We start from the raw sequence: 18,975 nt of genomic DNA, 5'->3' as shown, positions 1-18,975 counted from the left end.
TGTTTGACTTTCAATTTTTAGACAATATTAAGATCAGCCTTCAACAGGCTGTCAGGGGGTAGTGCAGCAAGGTCACTGTAGCTCCTAGTCCAGAGAGTGCAGATCAAAAGACAAAAAAAAATGAGGTATTGCTCCACCATGGGGTCTACGTCCTTGAAGTTTCCTATTGAAATAAATAATGATGGGAGACTAATTAGGAAATGGCAGTGTGATGACAGCACGGTCCTTTAACATACACCAGTGTTCCATCCAGTGCAGCCCAGAGATGAAGAGGACCTCGGATTCTCAACCATGCCAAGAGCCAATTAAACTGGTTCAGGCCACAGCATAAAAGGGTACCGATGAGAAATGAAAAGGCACTAAATAAATATGGAAAAAAATAAATGGAAAACAAAATCAAAAGCTTGGTGTTTGAAGCCAGTTATCAGAAACATTGCACGGTGAAACAAATTGTACAAAGTGTATATTTTAATAAAAGACAGTACAGACAGTACATCAGACACAGACTCTGCCGTCAATTAAATCCTTTTCACCATAAATAGGCAGACAATCTTCATCGATAGTGGAGGGCTAAAATTTAGCCAACAGTCTCAAAAAGCTGGTCTGACTTTAATCTCTTTGTGATTAGTCAGTCTCTGGGAGGGATGCAGGAGATTAAAGAGACTCTTTATTCTTCTCCCTGTACTGGGCCTGGTTATTTTACTCCCACACATCGATGGAGCCAGGGACTCAGCTTTGAAGCAAAAACAGAATTAACCCACAAAATGAATCGCCTGGTCTCAGTTAAGAACTTCTCAGGTGAACAGTGTTCTCGGTCAGAACTCCTTATACCTGCAGCACAAAAAAAAAGAGGAAAGAGTTAGAGATATGGTGCAGCTTGGTGCTAAACTTACAAATGTACAGCATTTCGGATAAGTGTATAACATCCCCCTTAGCATTCCCCCACCTCCCATCCTTTGCTTCCTCTGCTCTTCCCTTCTAAAAATATTCCTCCTGTCCCCTTCTTTTCTGGGATACAGCATCACTGGTACAGTCAGTTCTCAGGTACCTTGCTTTGGTGAACAGAGACAGATTATCTGCCTGAGGCAGGGACTGGGGAGCAACACAGCCAGGCCTGATTCTAGTCTAACCCCAGCAACGACACAAGCAATTTCCAGCACGAGTCACTACCCATATTCCCTAACCCTTAGTCCGAGGGCACGGGTGCTGTATCCCCATTAGCTGTCCTAGCTGAAATCAGCTAGCTCAGCACAGACTGAAGATTTAATCTGAGGCTGTTGCTGTGTGTGACTCAGCACCACACTAGATGGTGTATTTTGCCATGAGGCAGTTATGATTCATATTTTTCTAATGCAACACTTCTGAAAGAACAGATAAGTGTGTGGGGTTCCAGGCAGCATTCCATCTGGAGGACCAGAGGCTTTGAGACAGCCAGACAGGTTGCACCTGAACAGAGCTAGGACCAATGTCCTTGCGGGACGATTTGCTAGTGCTATTGGGGTGGTTTTAAATCTACAGAATTGGCAAAGACTAGAATAGGAAACAGTAAGATATTAGGTGGGGGGGGGGGGGGGGGGGGGTCAGAGTAAGAGGGAATGTAATAAAGTCTGAATTAGGTTTACTGTGCATGTTTGTGAATGTGTGGAGCATGGTAAATAAGGTCAGCAAGCTGCAGATATTCCCATGTGGCCATGATGTTGTGGATTTAATAGAGATCTGGCTCCAAAAAAAAAAGGACAAGACTGAGTACGACATATTTTTGGATACAAGGTATTCAGGAAAGATGGAAAAGGAAAAGGAAGAGGGGTAGCAGTATTGATGAAGGAGAACATTACAGTGCTAAATAGAGACAATGTCTAGAGGGGGCATGGACAGAATCTATTTGGTTAGAGCAAAGAAAGAAGTACCATTACATTGCTGGGTGTATTCTATAGGCCACCATCTAGTGGGAAAGATAGAGAGAAACACATTTGCAAGGAAATTACAGAGAGGTGCAAGAATTAGAGGAGTTATAATGGGGGACTTTAATTCTCCAAATATAGACTGGGATACAAATATTTTATCAGGCGGAGAGAGGCAAGGGTTTCTACAGTATGTTCAGGAGAATTTTCTACGTTAGTACATTTCCAGTCTAAAAGGAATTATTGCTAGATCTGGTTCTGGGGAATGAGATGGGCCAAATGAATCAAGTGTCAGTAGGGGAGCATTTAGGGAACAGTGATCATTGTATCATAAGGTTTAGGTTGGCTTTGGAAAAGGACAAGGAGCAATCCAGGTAAAATTAATTAATTGGGTGATGGTGATGGTAGGGCCAACTTCAATGGATTGAGAGTGAGAACAGATCTGGCCCAGGTCAATTGGAATCAAAGATTGGTTGTAAACTGTAAATGGAACAATGGACTGCCTTTAAAGAGATAGTTTGGGTAGTCAAGGTACATTTATTTATTTATTTATTTATTTAGAGATACAGCACTGAAACAGGCCCTTCGGCCCACCGAGTCTGTGCCGACCAACAACCACCCATTTATACTAACCCTACAGTAATCCCATATTCCCTACCACCTACCTACACTAGGGGCAATTTACAATGGCCAATTTACCTATCACCTGCAAGTCATTGGCAGTGGGAGGAAACCGGAGCACCCAGCGAAAACCCACGCGGTCACAGGGAGAACTTGCAAACTCCGCACAGGCAGTACCCAGAATTGAACCTGGGTCCCTGGAGCTGTGAGGCCGCAGTGCTAACCACTGTGCCACCCCACGAGGGGGAGAAAAGTAGGACAAAAATCTGGAGCGCCCTGAATGACAAAAAGAGTAATACAAGTGAGAACCAGGCTGAATATGGAGGGAAGAGAAAAAAGGGCATGTGAAATAAAGGACTGGTAGCTAACAAAAAAGGGAATCCAAAAGTCTTCTATAGGCATAAGTAGTAAAGGGTGGTAAAAAGAAGCAAGACTGATTAGGAACCTAAAAGGGGATTTGTGCATGGAAGTGGGAGAGGACAGGAGATTGGTTTTTCCCCCAAGGAAGATGCTGCCCAAGTCATAGTGAAAGAGGAGGTAGTGGAGACACTAGATGGACTAAAATTTGACAAAGAGGTCTTAGATAGACTGACTGTACTTGAAGTTGATAAGTCACCAGGACCAGATGAGATGCAACCAAAGATATGGAAGGAAGTAAGGATGGAAATTGCAGAGGCACTGGTCATAATCGTTCAAACCTCCTTAGATACAGGGGTGATGCCAGAGGACTGGAGAATTGCAAATGCTAACCCTTGTTCAAGAGAGGGTGCAAGGATGAGCCCAGCCAGTTTAACCCCAGTGGTGGGAAAGCTTTTAGAAATTATAGTTAATTTTGTCCTGAATGGTCACATGAACAAATGTGGATTAATTGAGGAAAGCCAGCACAGATTTGTTAAGAGCCAATACTGTTTAACTAACTTGCTTGAATTTTTTTGATGAGGTAACAGAGAAGTTGATGAGGGTATTGCGGTTGATGTGGTGTATATGCACTTAAAAAAGGCATTTGATGAAGTGCCACATAATAGGCTAGTCAGCAATGTTAGAGACTATGGAATAAAAGGGACAGTAGCCGCATGGATATGAAATTTGCTGAGGAACAAGAAACAGAGTAGTAGTGAATGGTTGTTTTTCAGACTGGAGGAAGGTATATAGTGTTTCCTCAGGGGTCAGTGTTAGGACCCTGCTTTTCCACAAATAAATTAATGACCTCGACTTAGGTGTACAATGCGGATCAAAACTTGCACTGACAAACCTTGGAAGTATTGAACTGTAAAAAGGATAGTAATAAACTTTAAAAGGACATAGGCTGGTGGAATAGGTGGACAAGAGCAGATGAAATTTAATGCAGAGAAGTGTGAAGTGATTCATTTTGGAAGAAAGAACATGGAGAGTCAACATAAATTAAAGGGTACAATTCTAAAGGGGTGCAGGAACAGAGGGATGTGGGGGTATATATACACAAATCATAGAAGGCGACATATGGGATCCGGGGCTTTATAAATAGGGGTGTAGAGAACAAAAACAAGGAAGTTACAATAAACCTGTATAAAAGAAACACTGGTTTGGCCTCAACTGAAGTTGTGTCCATTTCTGGGCATCCATCTTAGGAAGAATGTGAAGACATGGAGAGAGGGTGCAGAAAGATTCAAAGAGAAATGAAGTTCCTTATCCCTGGAACCAGTTACGTGAATAGATTGGAGAAGCTGGGGCTGTTCTTTGTGAAGAGTGGCTTAAGAGGAGACTTGATAGAGGTGTTCAAAATCATGAGGGGGTCAACACACAGTAGATAAAGAGAAACTGTACCTGTTGGCAAAAGAATGGAGAACCAGAGGGCACTGATTTAAGGTGATTGGCAAAGGGCAACATGAGGAAACATTTTTTAAATGCAGCGAGTGGTTAGGACCTGGAATGCACAGCCTGAGATTGTGGTGGAGGCAGATTCAATTGTGTCTTTCAAAAGTGAACTGGACAATTATCTGAAGAGAAAAAAAAATTGCAGGGCTATGGGAAAAATGGCAGAGGTGTGGGACTAGGTGAGTTGCTCTTGCAGAGAGCCAGTACGGACACAAAGGACTCCTTCTGTGCTGTAACCGTTCTATGAATTCCAGTTACTTTTTCATAGTTGTTGCTGTTTGAATTTCTCTTATGTTGCTTCATAGTGCACTCCAAGCTGTACTAAACTTAACCTTGCAGGCCACAAGTTCTTATCAAATGAAATCCTAAACAGCTACAATGGATGTGAAATCCGACTCCAGCAGTCAGAGTGACTTAGACTCTGAATACACTTTGGATCATAAAACAGTTCAAACATTTCTCACAGCAAAACTACAAAAAAATCTATTTTGAAAATGATTGAGTACCAGGCTAAAAGGGTTAAACTATGCAACCAGGTGGCACAGAATAAGCTTGTATTCCCTTGAGTGTAGAAGATTAAGGAGTTATCTAATTGAGGTATTTAAGGTGATTAAAAGGATTTGATAGTGAGAAACTAGCTACCCTATTTCCTCTGGTGGGGAATCCAGAACAAGGAGGGGTATAACATTAAAGTTAGAGCTAGGCTTTTCAAGGATGATGTCAGGGAGCATTTCTTCACAAAGGGTAGTGGAAATTATCTCCCCCCAAAAAGCTGAGAGGTTGGGGATCAACTGAAAATTTCAAATAGATTTGTTAGGTAAAGGATAAAAAACAAAGGAAGGTGAATGGAGTAGCAGGCTCAAGAGGCTGAATGGTCTACTATCAAATGGGAGTTTTATTACATTGCATCAATAAAGCACAATTTGCTCCTGCACAGCAGAGGGAGCCTGCAAATCGGTGTTTTCATTTTAAGCTGAAGAATCAATGCATGTTGGCAAAAATAGGAAACAACCAGAGCGACAGTACTGATTCACATTACCCCTCAATTCGTAGACAGAGACAGGAAACAACCCACCCTCCCTGCCCCAGTCTGTGCAGCTTAAACTCAGCTATCCAGACTAGTGAGGACGTGTAGTCTTCATAGGGAGATTAAGGCAAAATATTTTATAAGGCCTGTGTCCTCAGTACCTTGCTCTACGGCAGCGAGGCCTGGACAACGTATGCCAGCCAAGAGCGACGTCTCAATTCATTCCATCTTCGCTGCCTTCGGAGAATACTTGGCATCAGGTGGCAGGACTATATCTCCAACACAGAAGTCCTTGAAGCGGCCAACATCCCCAGCTTATACACACTACTGAGTCAGCGGCGCTTGAGATGGCTTGGCCATGTGAGCCGCATGGAAGATGGCAGGATCCCCAAAGACACATTGTACAGCGAGCTCGCCACTGGTATCAGACCCACCGGCCGTCCATGTCTCCGTTATAAAGACGTCTGCAAACGCGACATGAAATCGTGTGACATTGATCACAAGTCGTGGGAGTCAGTTGCCAGCATTCGCCAGAGCTGGCGGGCAGCCATAAAGACAGGGCTAAATTGTGGCGAGTCGAAGAGACTTAGTAGTTGGCAGGAAAAAAGACAGAGGCGCAAGGGGAGAGCCAACTGTGCAACAGCCCCAACAAACAAATTTCTCTGCAGCACCTGTGGAAGAGCCTGTCACTCCAGAATTGGCCTTTATAGCCACTCCAGGCGCTGCTTCACAAACCACTGACCACCTCCAGGCGCGTATCCATTGTCTCTCGAGATAAGGAGGCCCAAAAGAATTTTATAAGTTACATATAGCATCGAGACACAGTGTATTCAAGCCCAAAACACCAGAAGCAGCAGCACAGTTAGAATCATCAGTAGTTCTAACTGGATCTCCTTCACAAAAAGGGTTTCCTTTTAAGCAATGGTTATAAAAATTATCTTCTGGAGTCTTTCCTTCAGTAGTAAAAAAGGGGTTAAAAAAAAAAAATCAATCTAGAATTGTGGAGCCAGTGCCATAAACTATTTCCTTTAAGCATTCAAGTTACAATTCAACACACACACTAGTTCTCAGCCCCAACACAGCAGGTCAACAAGAGCTCTTCGTTCTCTTACCCTCTTTGTCTCGTTGGGTACCCACACCAGCCTCGGATCTCCTTGTACACTAATCTGCTCAACAACTGTAAATAAAAAATCAAGAGAAAGAAACAGATGAAAACATTCTGCTCAAAACTCCCAACCACAGTGAAGCCCAAAACCTGAACTGTATTTATATTGAAGAGATTGCAGGTCTGGGCATTCAGAGTTACAGCCACCTGCAGGTGAACCCACAGCATTTACAGAAAGGTGTGGGAGGAGAAGAAAATATTCAGAATGTGTGTATGCAGCACAATTACTCACTGAAAGCAATTAGAACAGGAGAATTTAGTAAGGCAAAAATAGAATAGTCAAACCCATAATGCAGGAGGAAAGGGACTCCCCTTATCCCTATTTAACAATATCATGCACATTTCCCTCAATCTCTCAAAAAACAAAAAAAAAAAAAGGGTCTTTGGGTAGAACAAGGAGGCTTTCGTTTCCTCCCTTGGTCAGTTTACACGGACAGACAGCAGCTCCAATCCACTCCCAGGACATCCACTAGTACTTCCCTCTCCTTGTAAGAAGGTGGCTCATCAAATAGCACTCACCTCATCACTCTCTTGGGTGCAAGGCTGGCCTTTACATGGCAATTTGCCAAAAGTGGGACAATGCTGGGATCCGAGATATGTGGACAAGAGAGAATTGCAAGCACAACCCATACCCCGCCAGTCTGTGGCACAGTGAACTTCACAATACCATCAATAAAGGGAATGGCACCATGATCAACTGCAACCCAAACCACTCACTAAAGTATAGATTTTACCATGCACTTTGTATCTTATACATTAAAATGTAATGACTTTCCAGTTTGTTTGCCTCTCTCCAGAGGGGGTGAGAGACAGCACAAGACTAGGAGCAGAATTCAACTCAGTTGTGATACCCCATGGTTCAATAACCCAGTATCACTCACTGACTCCTCACATTTAAAGAAGGACCACTTACACAAGGTGCTGTCACAGTTATTGAAATCAAAAACTATTCCTTTAAGGGAGGTATATTGAGAAAAAGGATGGTAAAACACATACAAAGCAAGGGTTTTTCTGATTGAGGACGAGGCTATGGAATACCAACATACCAGACAGGCCAAGATATCAGATGTAATCAACATGTAAAAGACATTGTTCCAGTCAGTGATGAGTCCAGCCAGCAGTGGGCCCAATGCAGCACCTAGAATAGAACACAGCAGAAAAAGGATCAATACAACCATCCTATAGCCTTGCCTGCACCTCAGAATGTGACTTCCTTAGAAATATTTAGGAGGAGCAATTAGGTGGGTCTTTACTTAAAGACAAAAAAAAAAAAAAAAAAAAAAATCGACACACCACTCAGGAAAATCTAGAGCTTATCAAATCATTCATGATCCTCAGTGCCAGGAAAGCCGAAAATAATTTTTAAATTTCTCATTTCACCAACAAGCCCAAATTTTCATAACATTAAATCCCTATTGATTACAGAATAATTTCATTGCTTAGCCAACCTATTTTACCAAACTCAAGGCCCAGTTTTCAACTGAATTGCCCATGTGTCATAATGGAATGAATTGCATTCAAGGTGAGGCAATTCATTGCTCAGAGAATGGAAACTAATCAGCTTTTGTCTGAGGTCAGATGTGGCCTCGGCTAAATGAAATGTAAATCTCTCTACAGTACCTCAAGGGCTATTATTCTATAGATTCAACAACTTGAATTTAAAATGTAGAAAAATGCCCCAGTGTGTTTCAAAGAGGCACAAGGAAAACAGATGCCATGTCTTAAAGGAGCAGAGATTAGGAGTGCGACCAAAAGCTTGGTCACACACATGGGTTTTAAAAGAGGATATTAAAAAGGGCAGGGGAAGAGAAAGAATTCCAGACAGTGGAACTAGGATGGCTAAAGACACATCTGCAAATGGTGGGGCAAAGGAGGGCAGAGGGGTGTTGGGATGGGTGGAGATGCACAAGAGGCAGGAGTCAGAAGAATGGAAAGTTTGGGGTTAGGGTTTGTAGCGCTGGGAAAGATAAAATAAAAAAGGAGTGATTTAAGCTCAAGGATAATTCTAAATTTGAGGTCTTGGTGGGTACCAGTTTCCAGTGTAGGTCAGCAAGGATAGGGGTAATGGCAGAGTTTCTGCAACATAGCATACAGGCAATATAATTTTGTGAGCAATAGAGGGAAAAGGATAGGAGGCTGACCAGCAAAGCATTGGAATAATTGAGGCTGGGGTGACAAAGTGCAAATCTGAGATGGAAAGTGCAGTTTCAGCATCTTAAATCAAGCCACAACAGAGCATCCCCTGCTATATTACAGTGACACTTCAATTTTCCACAATACCCATGCTGTGAGATTAGCATTTTGTACTGTGCACATGTCCACTAGGAATTGGGTCGACGGTCCCAAACTCTTAAGACTGTTACAACAGGTAATGAAGGGAGACTATTCCCATTCCTGGTGTCATTTATATCTGGGTTCCAGCAGTCCTCACATGGCCTCAGCACAGTTACTTTCCCCTGATCTTGACAGACCAGCAGGACACTCCTATAGGAGACCCATTTGCTAGTTTAAATTCCTACATACACTGACACTGGCAATTAATTAGGCTTAATCAAGTTACTTTATCCATCTATGTAAAAGTTTGAGTATCTACTATATTTCCAAAGTCTTTTTTTTTTTTACAAAAAGATGCCCATTTTAGGCTGTACCCTCACCTCCTGACCAATCAAATTTGCAAATTTCCCTCACCGAACAATTTAACTGTCTAAAAGTTGTATATACTTACAACAATGTAGGTTTGTGGCTGTTAAAGTCAAAGTAACAACAAAATAATACAATTGCCCAATTATAAAACAATATATCCTCTAAATTATGAAAGTCATGGGAGGTCTGCTAGTACACAGACTAGATTGATAAGAAAATGCACTAAATACTGGAAGAACAAAGCTCCTTAAAAAAGTAAAGACTTAAAACCTGCCATTTAATGATCAGTTAATTCAATTAACCAAAAGTGACTGTCGACTCCTTGTTAATTTAATTGGGCAATCGACAGACTACAGTTGTAGCCCATTAATATCATTCACTAGTTAGTCATGTTAATACTTGGTGTGTGACAGACTCACCGACTGAGCCTGTCCCATCGATGATTGCTGTGACAGTTGATAATGCTTTAGCGTTCCCTTTCAGACACTTGTGAGTTCCCTGGCGATAAAGTCACAAAGTTAGGCATCTTATGATAGTCCCCTTGGCTGCTTATACACAACTACTGCCCAAATTTTCTTTAAAATAATTTTTTTTCTTTTGAAAGTTGGTATCCTTAATTAACCAAGAGACCTCAGCCCATTATTTCAAGAGTTAATCAGATGTAAACCGTCATTACGCCATTCGCTCCCAGTGAGCAGTGGCTCCTCACCAGATCTGCTGCTACTGCTGTTGTGATCAGTGCATATGGTCCATTCACTAGCGCGCCACAGAAAATCAGCATTCCTATCAGAGAAAGATAAAATCATTTAAAAAAAAAATTTGCATTTAGATCGCTTGTTTCATAATCTAAGGATGACCAAAAGCACTTAAAACAAAAGAAGTCATTTTGAAATGCAGTCACTGCTGTAATATAAAAAAATGTGACAGCCAATTTGCACACAGCAAGCTTCCACAAACAGCAATGAGATAAAATGGCCAGATAATCTGTTTTAGTGATGTTGATTAAGGGATAGATACTGGCCAGAACTCTGGAGAGATCTCTCATGCTCTCTGCGACATTGTGCCATGGGATCTTTTACGTTAAAACCTGAAAGGGCAGACACTGCCTTGAATTACCTCCCACCTGAAGGGCAACACATCCATCAGAGTAGCATTCCCGCAGTACTGTACTGGAAAACGTTAGTCTAGATTATATTCTCAGGTCCTTAGAGTGGGACATGAATCCAGAGTCTTCTGACTCGGAGGTACAAGTGCTATACGCTGAGTCATGGCTGATACCAATTACCAAATAGGCCGCTGGTCCCTACAATCTGTTTCTAGTTTTTTATTGCCAAAGCATCTCAGTTCTGAAGGACACTCAGTAAGTGAAGCACAGATCTCCATTCTCTCAATTCCCCAGCTACACATGCTCAAAAGCACTCACTTTTTAAAAAAAACTTTCCCAAACTTCTCATTTGCCTGATAAAGAGGTTATTCCAACTTTACATCAGAAAAAAAAAGGAGTACTGGAGTTCAATAAAAGACCACTTCAATACAGGACAGGAGAATGGGTACCATAACGTAACACAAAAATCATGGGATGATTGCATGTTGTAAGGAAGGAAGAAAGGCAGAGCCCTAGGCTGGAATTTTACCCCACACACCGCGGGAGCAGACTTGGGGAAAAAATAAATAAATAAAATTGAGTGAAAGCCCTCACCTTCCCACCCCCACTGCAATTTTACGAGCAGCGGGGGAGGTGACAAATGGCCTGCCTACCCCAGGCCAATTAAGACCATTAAGTGGCCAATTAATTGCCACTCAACAGCCTCCTCCCACCACTCTGCCAGCTGAGGAAGCTGCCCAGTAAAACCTGGCAGCCTCCTTGTGAGCTGGGTGGGGTCCCAACCTGTGCCCCATGGAAGGACCAGCACCCACCCCCCCCACCCCCAACTACAGCACAAGCCGCCCTCATTGGAGCACCTCCTCTCCCTACCCCCTCAACCACCCTTGACCAACACCCGCCTGCCTCGCCTGGGCCCAGGTTATTGTCCCTAGCGAGGCCCCACACGCTTAGCTCTATTCCAGAGCCTTCTCCATCGCTGCTCCTCTCACTGGGTGCAGTCCCAGCAGTGGCCACTACTCCCGGTGGCATTGCTGGGACTGAAGAGCTGCCGGCCCGCTGATTGGCTGGCAGCTCTTGGAGGCGGGACCTCCTGTCTCAGGAGGGCAGAAGTCCCACCCGAAGCCAATTACGGGCCTGGGCCACGTAAAATCATGTCGTGGCTTCCAGGCCCGACAGAGGCAGATTCACCCCTGACTTTTTGGCCTAATGTCAGAGGGTTGCGTCATCAGGATAGATTGTAGGAACTTGCATTCTTCAGCCTCAAAAAGAGGGCAAAGATAGCTCAAAATTCATTAAAAAAAAACAAAAACAAATTGAACAGAACAACCAAGTGCAGAACTAGTTCATCTGCGACAGTAAGACAAGGGGTCATAAGTTCAACCTGCAGAAACAAAAATTAGGACCCATGCCATGTTGTTTTACATCAAAGAGGGATTAACACATGAAATGGACTTATGGATCACACAGTGTATGTAGACAGAAAGCCTAGAATTTTTAAACATTTGAGCTGATTGTAAATCAGGGCGAACAGGAGGGCAGCAGACGGCAGGTCAAGCTCATCTCGGCTTAGACAAGGTCTGGGCCATTTTAACTCCTGGATCTCATCTGAAATGGATCAGGCCCATCACCCATGTCAATAAGCAGAGTCCGCCAGACAGGAGTCAGGCAAAAATGGCAGGAGGCCTGGATCCATGGAATTGGTCCCAACCATGCAGGCAAGAAATCGGGGGGGGGGGGGGGTGGGATGTAGATGACCAGTGACAGTGGGGAAGTCAGTGATATGTCGAATAAAGGAATTCAGGAGAAACTCCTTTTCCTAGAAAGTGGAACTCGCTACTACAAGCAGTGGTTGAGGCAAGTAGCATAGTTCCATTTAAAAGGGAAACTAGATAAGCCCATGAGGGAGAAAGGAATAAGCATATGCTGATAAAGGTTTCCTTGTGGGGCACAAAGCAGCACTTTTCTGGACTTGTTGCTCCTTGGCTTATGCTTGGAGAATGGAGGTGCTGGGGGATGGCCTGCACCCCATGGTGAGTTGGCCTGATCAGGAGAGTTAAGGGGAAAAGAGAAGTATTAGGAACATTCTATTTCTCAAGCTACCAGCTCTCAAACTGAGGGGGACAAAAAAGAAACGTGAAGCAAAAACGATTTCACATGACCCAAAAAGTGTGACCAACACACCAAGTGACTTACCTATAACTGTGGCAAATCCATTTTTCCCAATGTAGTTATAAAGGAACAGCTGAAAAGGAGAGAGAAGACGTCACCACAGTTGTTAAAAAAAAAGGTTCATATGACCTTTTAAAGATCTTTATTCTATTACAAGCATACAGGACTGGAGCTGGTGAGACTGCTATTGAAAATCATGGGTTACAAATTGCAGGTTGGTGCTTAGTGTGTGCATGTCACAGGCAAACATCATAATCTGCACAGCTCAAGCCCATCACTTCCCATCCATTAGAATTAATGATAGAAAAATCACAGGTTACTGCTTGGGTAATACACATTTCCAGTATGTTCCAGGAGCACAGAAGTAGAATTTTGATCATCTGCCCCACCTCAATCTCTCAGATCACACAAATTTAAGCAATCTTTGCTCTTCCCAACATCCAGCAAACCTGTCTTTAGTCAGATTCTTTCTACCATTTGCTGAGTTTTTAATCCCCGCCCCCACTTCTGAGTGAGAGTCGGATGATAATGTTACAGTTGGAAAGTTTTTATACACAGTGCTTTTCCAGGGCAGCTTAAAAGAATCAAAGTAACAAAGCTCCCATTTTAGAAGGCTTTTTACTCCTTCTAACTTGGGTGTCCCCATGACACCTTGACAAGACAGTAAGCAAGCAACATTCTCCCAAGCATTCGCCAATGCTTCACCGAGCATGGAGACCAGATTGTGCCCTACAGTTGCTAAGAGGGAGGGGCAGGGGAAGTCAGGTTAGTCAGATTTCCTGTTGGGAGGTGTGCCATGTTCCTATTTTTTGCCCAGTCCAAAACCAACCTGGAGGCAGTAGAGCCAGAGCAGAGGATGGCACCATGGTGGGAGACCCGCCATTTCATTTATTAATTAAAAAAAAGTTTCCAATAACCCATGTCTCAACATAGTGGTGGGAATTTTAACCCTCAAAAAAAGGGGGCAAGAGGGATGTTAAAGTGTTAAAAATCTGAATCCTAACCAACCTGCCTCCAACTCAAACACTTGTGTTTTAATTGAGGTGGGACAGGGATGGGCAACCAATCCACCCACAGGAGGCAGGTTGTGAATTTAAATATTAGAATGACACTGTGAATGAGATGGTGTGCTTCATATTTAACCACCATTTTGAATTTAATTCCGCCTAGCTGGGGTTCCCAGGCCTCAGAAAACCTGTCGACTAAAGCAAGGAGAGGTCTGCTGGATCCAGGAGGGAACTGCCTTTCCGCTTACCTGCTTGACCCATCCTCCTCAAATTGGACAACGCCCCCACACCACGACTCAATCACCACGAGGCCCAAGACCTCTTTTCCCCCTTTCCAAACTCCCCTAACCCTGGCTTCCAATCTCCCCCAATCCCAGCTTCCCCAACTCCTCTGATCCCCAATTGTGACCAGATGCCAGGGGCCTGCCTGCCTGACAGCCAGCCAGACAGCCTCTCGATCTGGCTAGCTGCAGCAAAATACTGAAGACAAAAACTATATTAAGCAGGTCATGCCATGAAATTCAGCAGCACCGGCAAGAAACCCATTCAGCCCAGTTTCCTGACTTCAAACCAGACCCCCGACTCCCTCCCTGCCTTGGAGTTACTATCCAGTCCCATGACAATAATAAAAAATAAGGGTGGCGCAGTGGTTAGCACCGCAGCCTCACAGCTTCAGTGACCCAGGTTTGGTTCTGGATACTGTGCTGAGTTTGTGACCGTGTGGGTTTCCGCCAGGTGCTCCGGTTTCCTCCCACAGCCAAAGACTTGCAGGTTGATAGGTAAATTGGCCTTTGTAAATTGCCCCTAGTGTAGGTAGGTGGTAGGAGAATTGAGGGAAAGTGGGGATGTGGTAGGGAATATGGGATTAATGTAGGATTAGTATAGACTGTGCAGGCTGTGGGCTGGCCTGCTCACCAGGGTCACAATCCACTTGTTAACGAAGACTATGCAGATGGAAGCGAACAGGTTCACCAGGAGCCAGATTACCCTGATGAGGTCCTTTAAGTGCATTACTACTAACCAATTAATGAAGGTACCCCACCAGCATTCAGATCACTAGAGGACAATGGTGGGAGCTGAAGAAATGTTTCATTACCTGCACCCCCTTCCTCCACTTCCCCCTCGTACCCCCTTCCCCTGCACCCCTCCCCTTCCCCCTCGTACCCCCTTCCCCTGCACCCCTCCCCTTCCCACCACACCCATCCCCCTAGCACTCCCTTCCCCCCCCACCTATCCTTGAGCAGGGGCCCCAACAATCCCACTGCCTTGTGGGCATCTCGGGAAAGACCGTGGCTAAGGGAGTAAACCCCAACAGAAAATCCGGAGTGGAACCCCGAAGGCGGTTATGTGTCACCTTTGGCATGTTTCCGGTAGTTCCTGCAGCTATACCGGTGCCAAATGTAGTACTCTGCACTCCTTTGGATCCCACCAGAAAGGCCGAGGGGGGGGTGGTTTTGACGCTTGGGCAACTCACAACCTCCCTACATCCGCCCAGACATGCACAATGGAGAAGTCACTCCATAAAAGTCACTTCACAGCGACCAAAACAACACTGAAGGCAGCAGTTACAGGTTATAAGTCCAGCTCAATTGGCGTGGAGATTGGGTGCCACGGGTTGCCTTTGTTGGTGGGAGAGGTCATTGCATCTCACTGGGCAGCTACTGCCCACCTCAAACCGAGTAGCCCCCGGTCAGTAAGGTTCTGTCCCGCCACAGTCCACCTGCCTCAATGGGTGCTTGGAGCTCAGGGTCATTACCCGAAAAGTGGACTGAAACACCGCACTAAACAGCACGACAAAAAAAAAAAAAAAGGTACCAGCCCTTCGCTTTGCAAGCTGGAATGTCAGAACTACGTGGCCTGGCCTGTCGGAAGACCTTACACAAATAAACGATTCTTGGAAGACCGCCATCATCAACAACGAGCTCAGTCGACTCAATGTGGACATTGCAGCACTTCAGCAGATATGCCTCCCTGTGAGCAGATCTCTAAGAGAACAAGACTACACCTTCTTCTGGCAGGGTAGGGATCCTGAAGAACCAAGACAGCATGGAATGGGCTTCACCATCAGAAACTCTTAGCTCAGCACGATAGAGCCACCTTCAAATGACTCGGAACGCATACTGTCCATCCGACTGCTCATCGCCTCTGGTACAGTACACCTACTCAGCATCTCTGCTCCCCACTTGAAGCTAAAAACCAGTTCTACGAGGAACTCCATAATATTAGTAGCATCCCCAATACCGAACATCTGTTCCTGCTGGGGGACTTTAATACCAGGGTTGGGGCCGACCATGACTCATGGCCCTCCTGCCTTGGGCGCTATGGCACTGGAAGGATGAATGAGAATGGACAGACTGCTTGAGTTGTGTACCTATCATAACCTCTGAATCACCAACTTGTTCTTTCATACTAAACCCTGTCACCAGGTTTCTTAGAGGCACCCAAGATCACATCGTTGGCACCAGCTGGACCTCATCGTCACAAGGCGAGCCTCTTTAAACAGTGTTCAAATCACACGCAGCTTCCACAGTGCGGACTGCGACACCGACCACTCCCTGGTGTGCAGCGAGGTTAGACTCAAACCAAAGAAGCTGCATCACTCCAAGCAGAAGGGCCGCCCGCGCATCAACACTTGCAGAATTTCCTATCCACAGCTGTTACATAAATTTCTAAATTCACTTGAAAAAGCCCTTCAAAACACTCCTACAGGGGATGCAGAGACCAAGTGGGCCCACATCAGAGGCGCCATCTATGACTCAGCAATGACCACCTATGGCAAACGTGAGAAGCAGAATGCAGACTGGTTTTAATCTCACTTTGAACAGCTGGAACCTGTCATAGCCGCTAAGCACATTGCACTGTTGAACTACAAGAAACCCCCCAGCGAGTTAACATCCGTAGCACTTAAAGCAGCCAGATGCGCTGTACAAAGAACAGCCAGGCGCTGCGCAAATGACTACTGGCAACACCTATGCAGTCATATTCAGCTGGCCTCCGACACCGGAAACAGAGGAATGTATGATGGCATTGAGAGCGCTTTTGGGCCAACCATCAAGATCGCCCCCCTCAAATCTAAAATCAGGGGACACAATTACTGACCAACGCAAGCAAATGGACAGCTGGGTGGAGCACTACCTAGAACTGTACTCCAGGGAAAATGTTGTCACTGAGACCGCCCTCTAAGCGGTCCAGTTTCTGCCAGTCATGGATGAGCTGGACAAACAGCCAACAAAAATCGGAACTCAGTGATGCCATTGATTCTCTAGCCAGCGGAAAAGCCCCTGGGAAGGACGGCATTACCCCTGAAATAATCAAGAGTGCCAAGCCTGCTATACTCTCAGCACTCCATGAACTGCTATGCCTGTGCTGGGACGAGGGAGCAGTACCACAGGACATGCGCGATGCCAATATCATCACCCTCTACAAGAACAAGGGTGACCGCGGTGACTGCAACAACTACCGTGGAATCGCCCTGCTCAGCATAGTGGGGAAAGTCTTCGCTCGAGTCGCTTTCAACACACTCCAGAAGCTGGCCGAGCGCGTCTACCCTGAGGTACAGTGTGGCTTTCGAGCAGATAGATCCACCATTGACATGCTGTTCTCTCTTCGCCAGCTACAGGAGAAATGCCGCAAACAGATGTCCCTCTACGTTGCTTTCATTGATCTCACCAAAACCTTTGACCTCGTCAGCAGACATGGTCTCTTCAGACTACTAGAAAAGATCGGATGTCCACCAAAGCTACTAAAGTATCTTCTTTTGGGCCTCCTCATCTCGAGAGACAATGGATACGCGCCTGGAGGTGGTCAGTGGTTTGTGAAGCAGCGCCTGGAGTGGCTATAAAGGCCAATTCTGGAGTGACAGGCTCTTCCACAGGTGCTGCAGAGAAATTTGTTTGTTGGGGCTGTTGCACAGTTGGCTCTCCCCTTGCGCCTCTGTCTTTTTTCCTGCCAACTACTAAGTCTCTTCGACTCGCCACAATTTAGCCCTGTCTTTATGGCTGCCCGCCAGCTCTGGCGAATGCTGGCAACTGACTCCCACGACTTGTGATCAATGTCACACGATTTCATGTCGCGTTTGCAGACGTCTTTATAACGGAGACATGGACGGCCGGTGGGTCTGATACTAGTGGCGAGCTCGCTGTACAATGTGTCTTTGGGGATCCTGCCATCTTCCATGCGGCTCACATGGCCAAGCCATCTCAAGCGCCGCTGACTCAGTAGTGTGTATAAGCTGGGGATGTTGGCCGCTTCAAGGACTTCTGTGTTGGAGATATAGTCCTGCCACCTGATGCCAAGTATTCTCCGAAGGCAGCGAAGATGGAATGAATTGAGACGTCGCTCTTGGCTGGCATACGTTGTCCAGGCCTCGCTGCCGTAGAGCAAGGTACTGAGGACACAGGCCTGATACACTCGGACTTTTGTGTTCCGTGTCAGTGCGCCATTTTCCCACACTCTCTTGGCCAGTCTGAACATAGCAGTGGAAGCCTTACCCATGCGCTTGTTGATTTCTGCATCTAGAGACAGGTTACTGGTGATAGTTGAGCCTAGGTAGGTGAACTCTTGAACCACTTCCAGAGCGTGGTCGCCAATATTGATGGATGGAGCATTTCTGACATCCTGCCCCATGATGTTCGTTTTCTTGAGGCTGATGGTTAGGCCAAATTCATTGCAGGCAGACGCAAACCTGTCGATGAGACTCTGCAGGCATTCTTCAGTGTGAGATGTTAAAGCAGCATCGTCAGCAAAGAGGAGTTCTCTGATGAGGACTTTCCGTACTTTGGACTTCGCTCTTAGACGGGCAAGGTTGAACAACCTGCCCCCTGATCTTGTGTGGAGGAAAATTCCTTCTTCAGAGGATTTGAACGCATGTGAAAGCAGCAGGGAGAAGAAAATCCCAAAAAGTGTGGGTGCGAGAACACAGCCCTGTTTCACACCACTCAGGATAGGAAAGGGCTCTGATGAGGAGCCACCATGTTGAATTGTGCCTTTCATATTGTCATGGAATGAGGTGATGATACTTAGTAACTTTGGTGGACATCCGATCTTTTCTAGTAGTCTGAAGAGACCACGTCTGCTGACGAGGTCAAAGGCTTTGGTGAGATCAATGAAAGCAATGTAGAGGGGCATCTGTTGTTCACGGCATTTCTCCTGTATCTGACGAAGGGAGAACAGCATGTCAATAGTCGATCTCTCTGCACGAAAGCCACACTGTGCCTCAGGGTAGACGCGCTCGGCCAGCTTCTGGAGCCTGTTCAGAGCGACTCGAGCAAAGACTTTCCCCACTATGCTGAGCAGGGAGATTCCACGGTAGTTGTTGCAGTCACCTCATTCCATGACAATATGAAAGGCACAATTCAGCATAGCGGCACCTCATCAGACCCCTTTCCAATCCTGAGTGGCATGAAACAGGGCTGTGTTCTCGCACCTACACTGTTTGGGATCTTCTTCTCCCTGCTGCTCTCACATGCATTCAAGTCTTCAGA

General features: G+C 45.4%; 1 protein-coding gene across 2 annotated transcripts in view; it reads right to left on the bottom strand.

The window, feature by feature from the left end:
* Positions 1–450: 450 nt before the first annotated feature.
* Positions 451–18,975, bottom strand: part of slc37a2 (solute carrier family 37 member 2) — a 57,912-nt gene continuing 39,387 nt past the window's right edge. For both annotated transcript variants that reach the window (XM_068053832.1, XM_068053833.1), the window contains 6 exons: positions 12,510–12,558; positions 9,921–9,994; positions 9,631–9,709; positions 7,615–7,706; positions 6,516–6,580; positions 451–831 (listed from right to left, as the gene is read on the bottom strand). In XM_068053832.1, the coding sequence (XP_067909933.1) occupies positions 816–831; positions 6,516–6,580; positions 7,615–7,706; positions 9,631–9,709; positions 9,921–9,994; positions 12,510–12,558 (375 nt within the window). In that variant the 3' untranslated portion in view covers positions 451–815. The remainder of the gene's footprint in view (positions 832–6,515; positions 6,581–7,614; positions 7,707–9,630; positions 9,710–9,920; positions 9,995–12,509; positions 12,559–18,975) is intronic.

Source organism: Heterodontus francisci, chromosome 22 (genome assembly GCF_036365525.1).
Source record: "Heterodontus francisci isolate sHetFra1 chromosome 22, sHetFra1.hap1, whole genome shotgun sequence".
Lineage (NCBI taxonomy): Eukaryota > Metazoa > Chordata > Chondrichthyes > Heterodontiformes > Heterodontidae > Heterodontus > Heterodontus francisci.
This window is presented reverse-complemented; position numbering and strand designations above follow the sequence as displayed.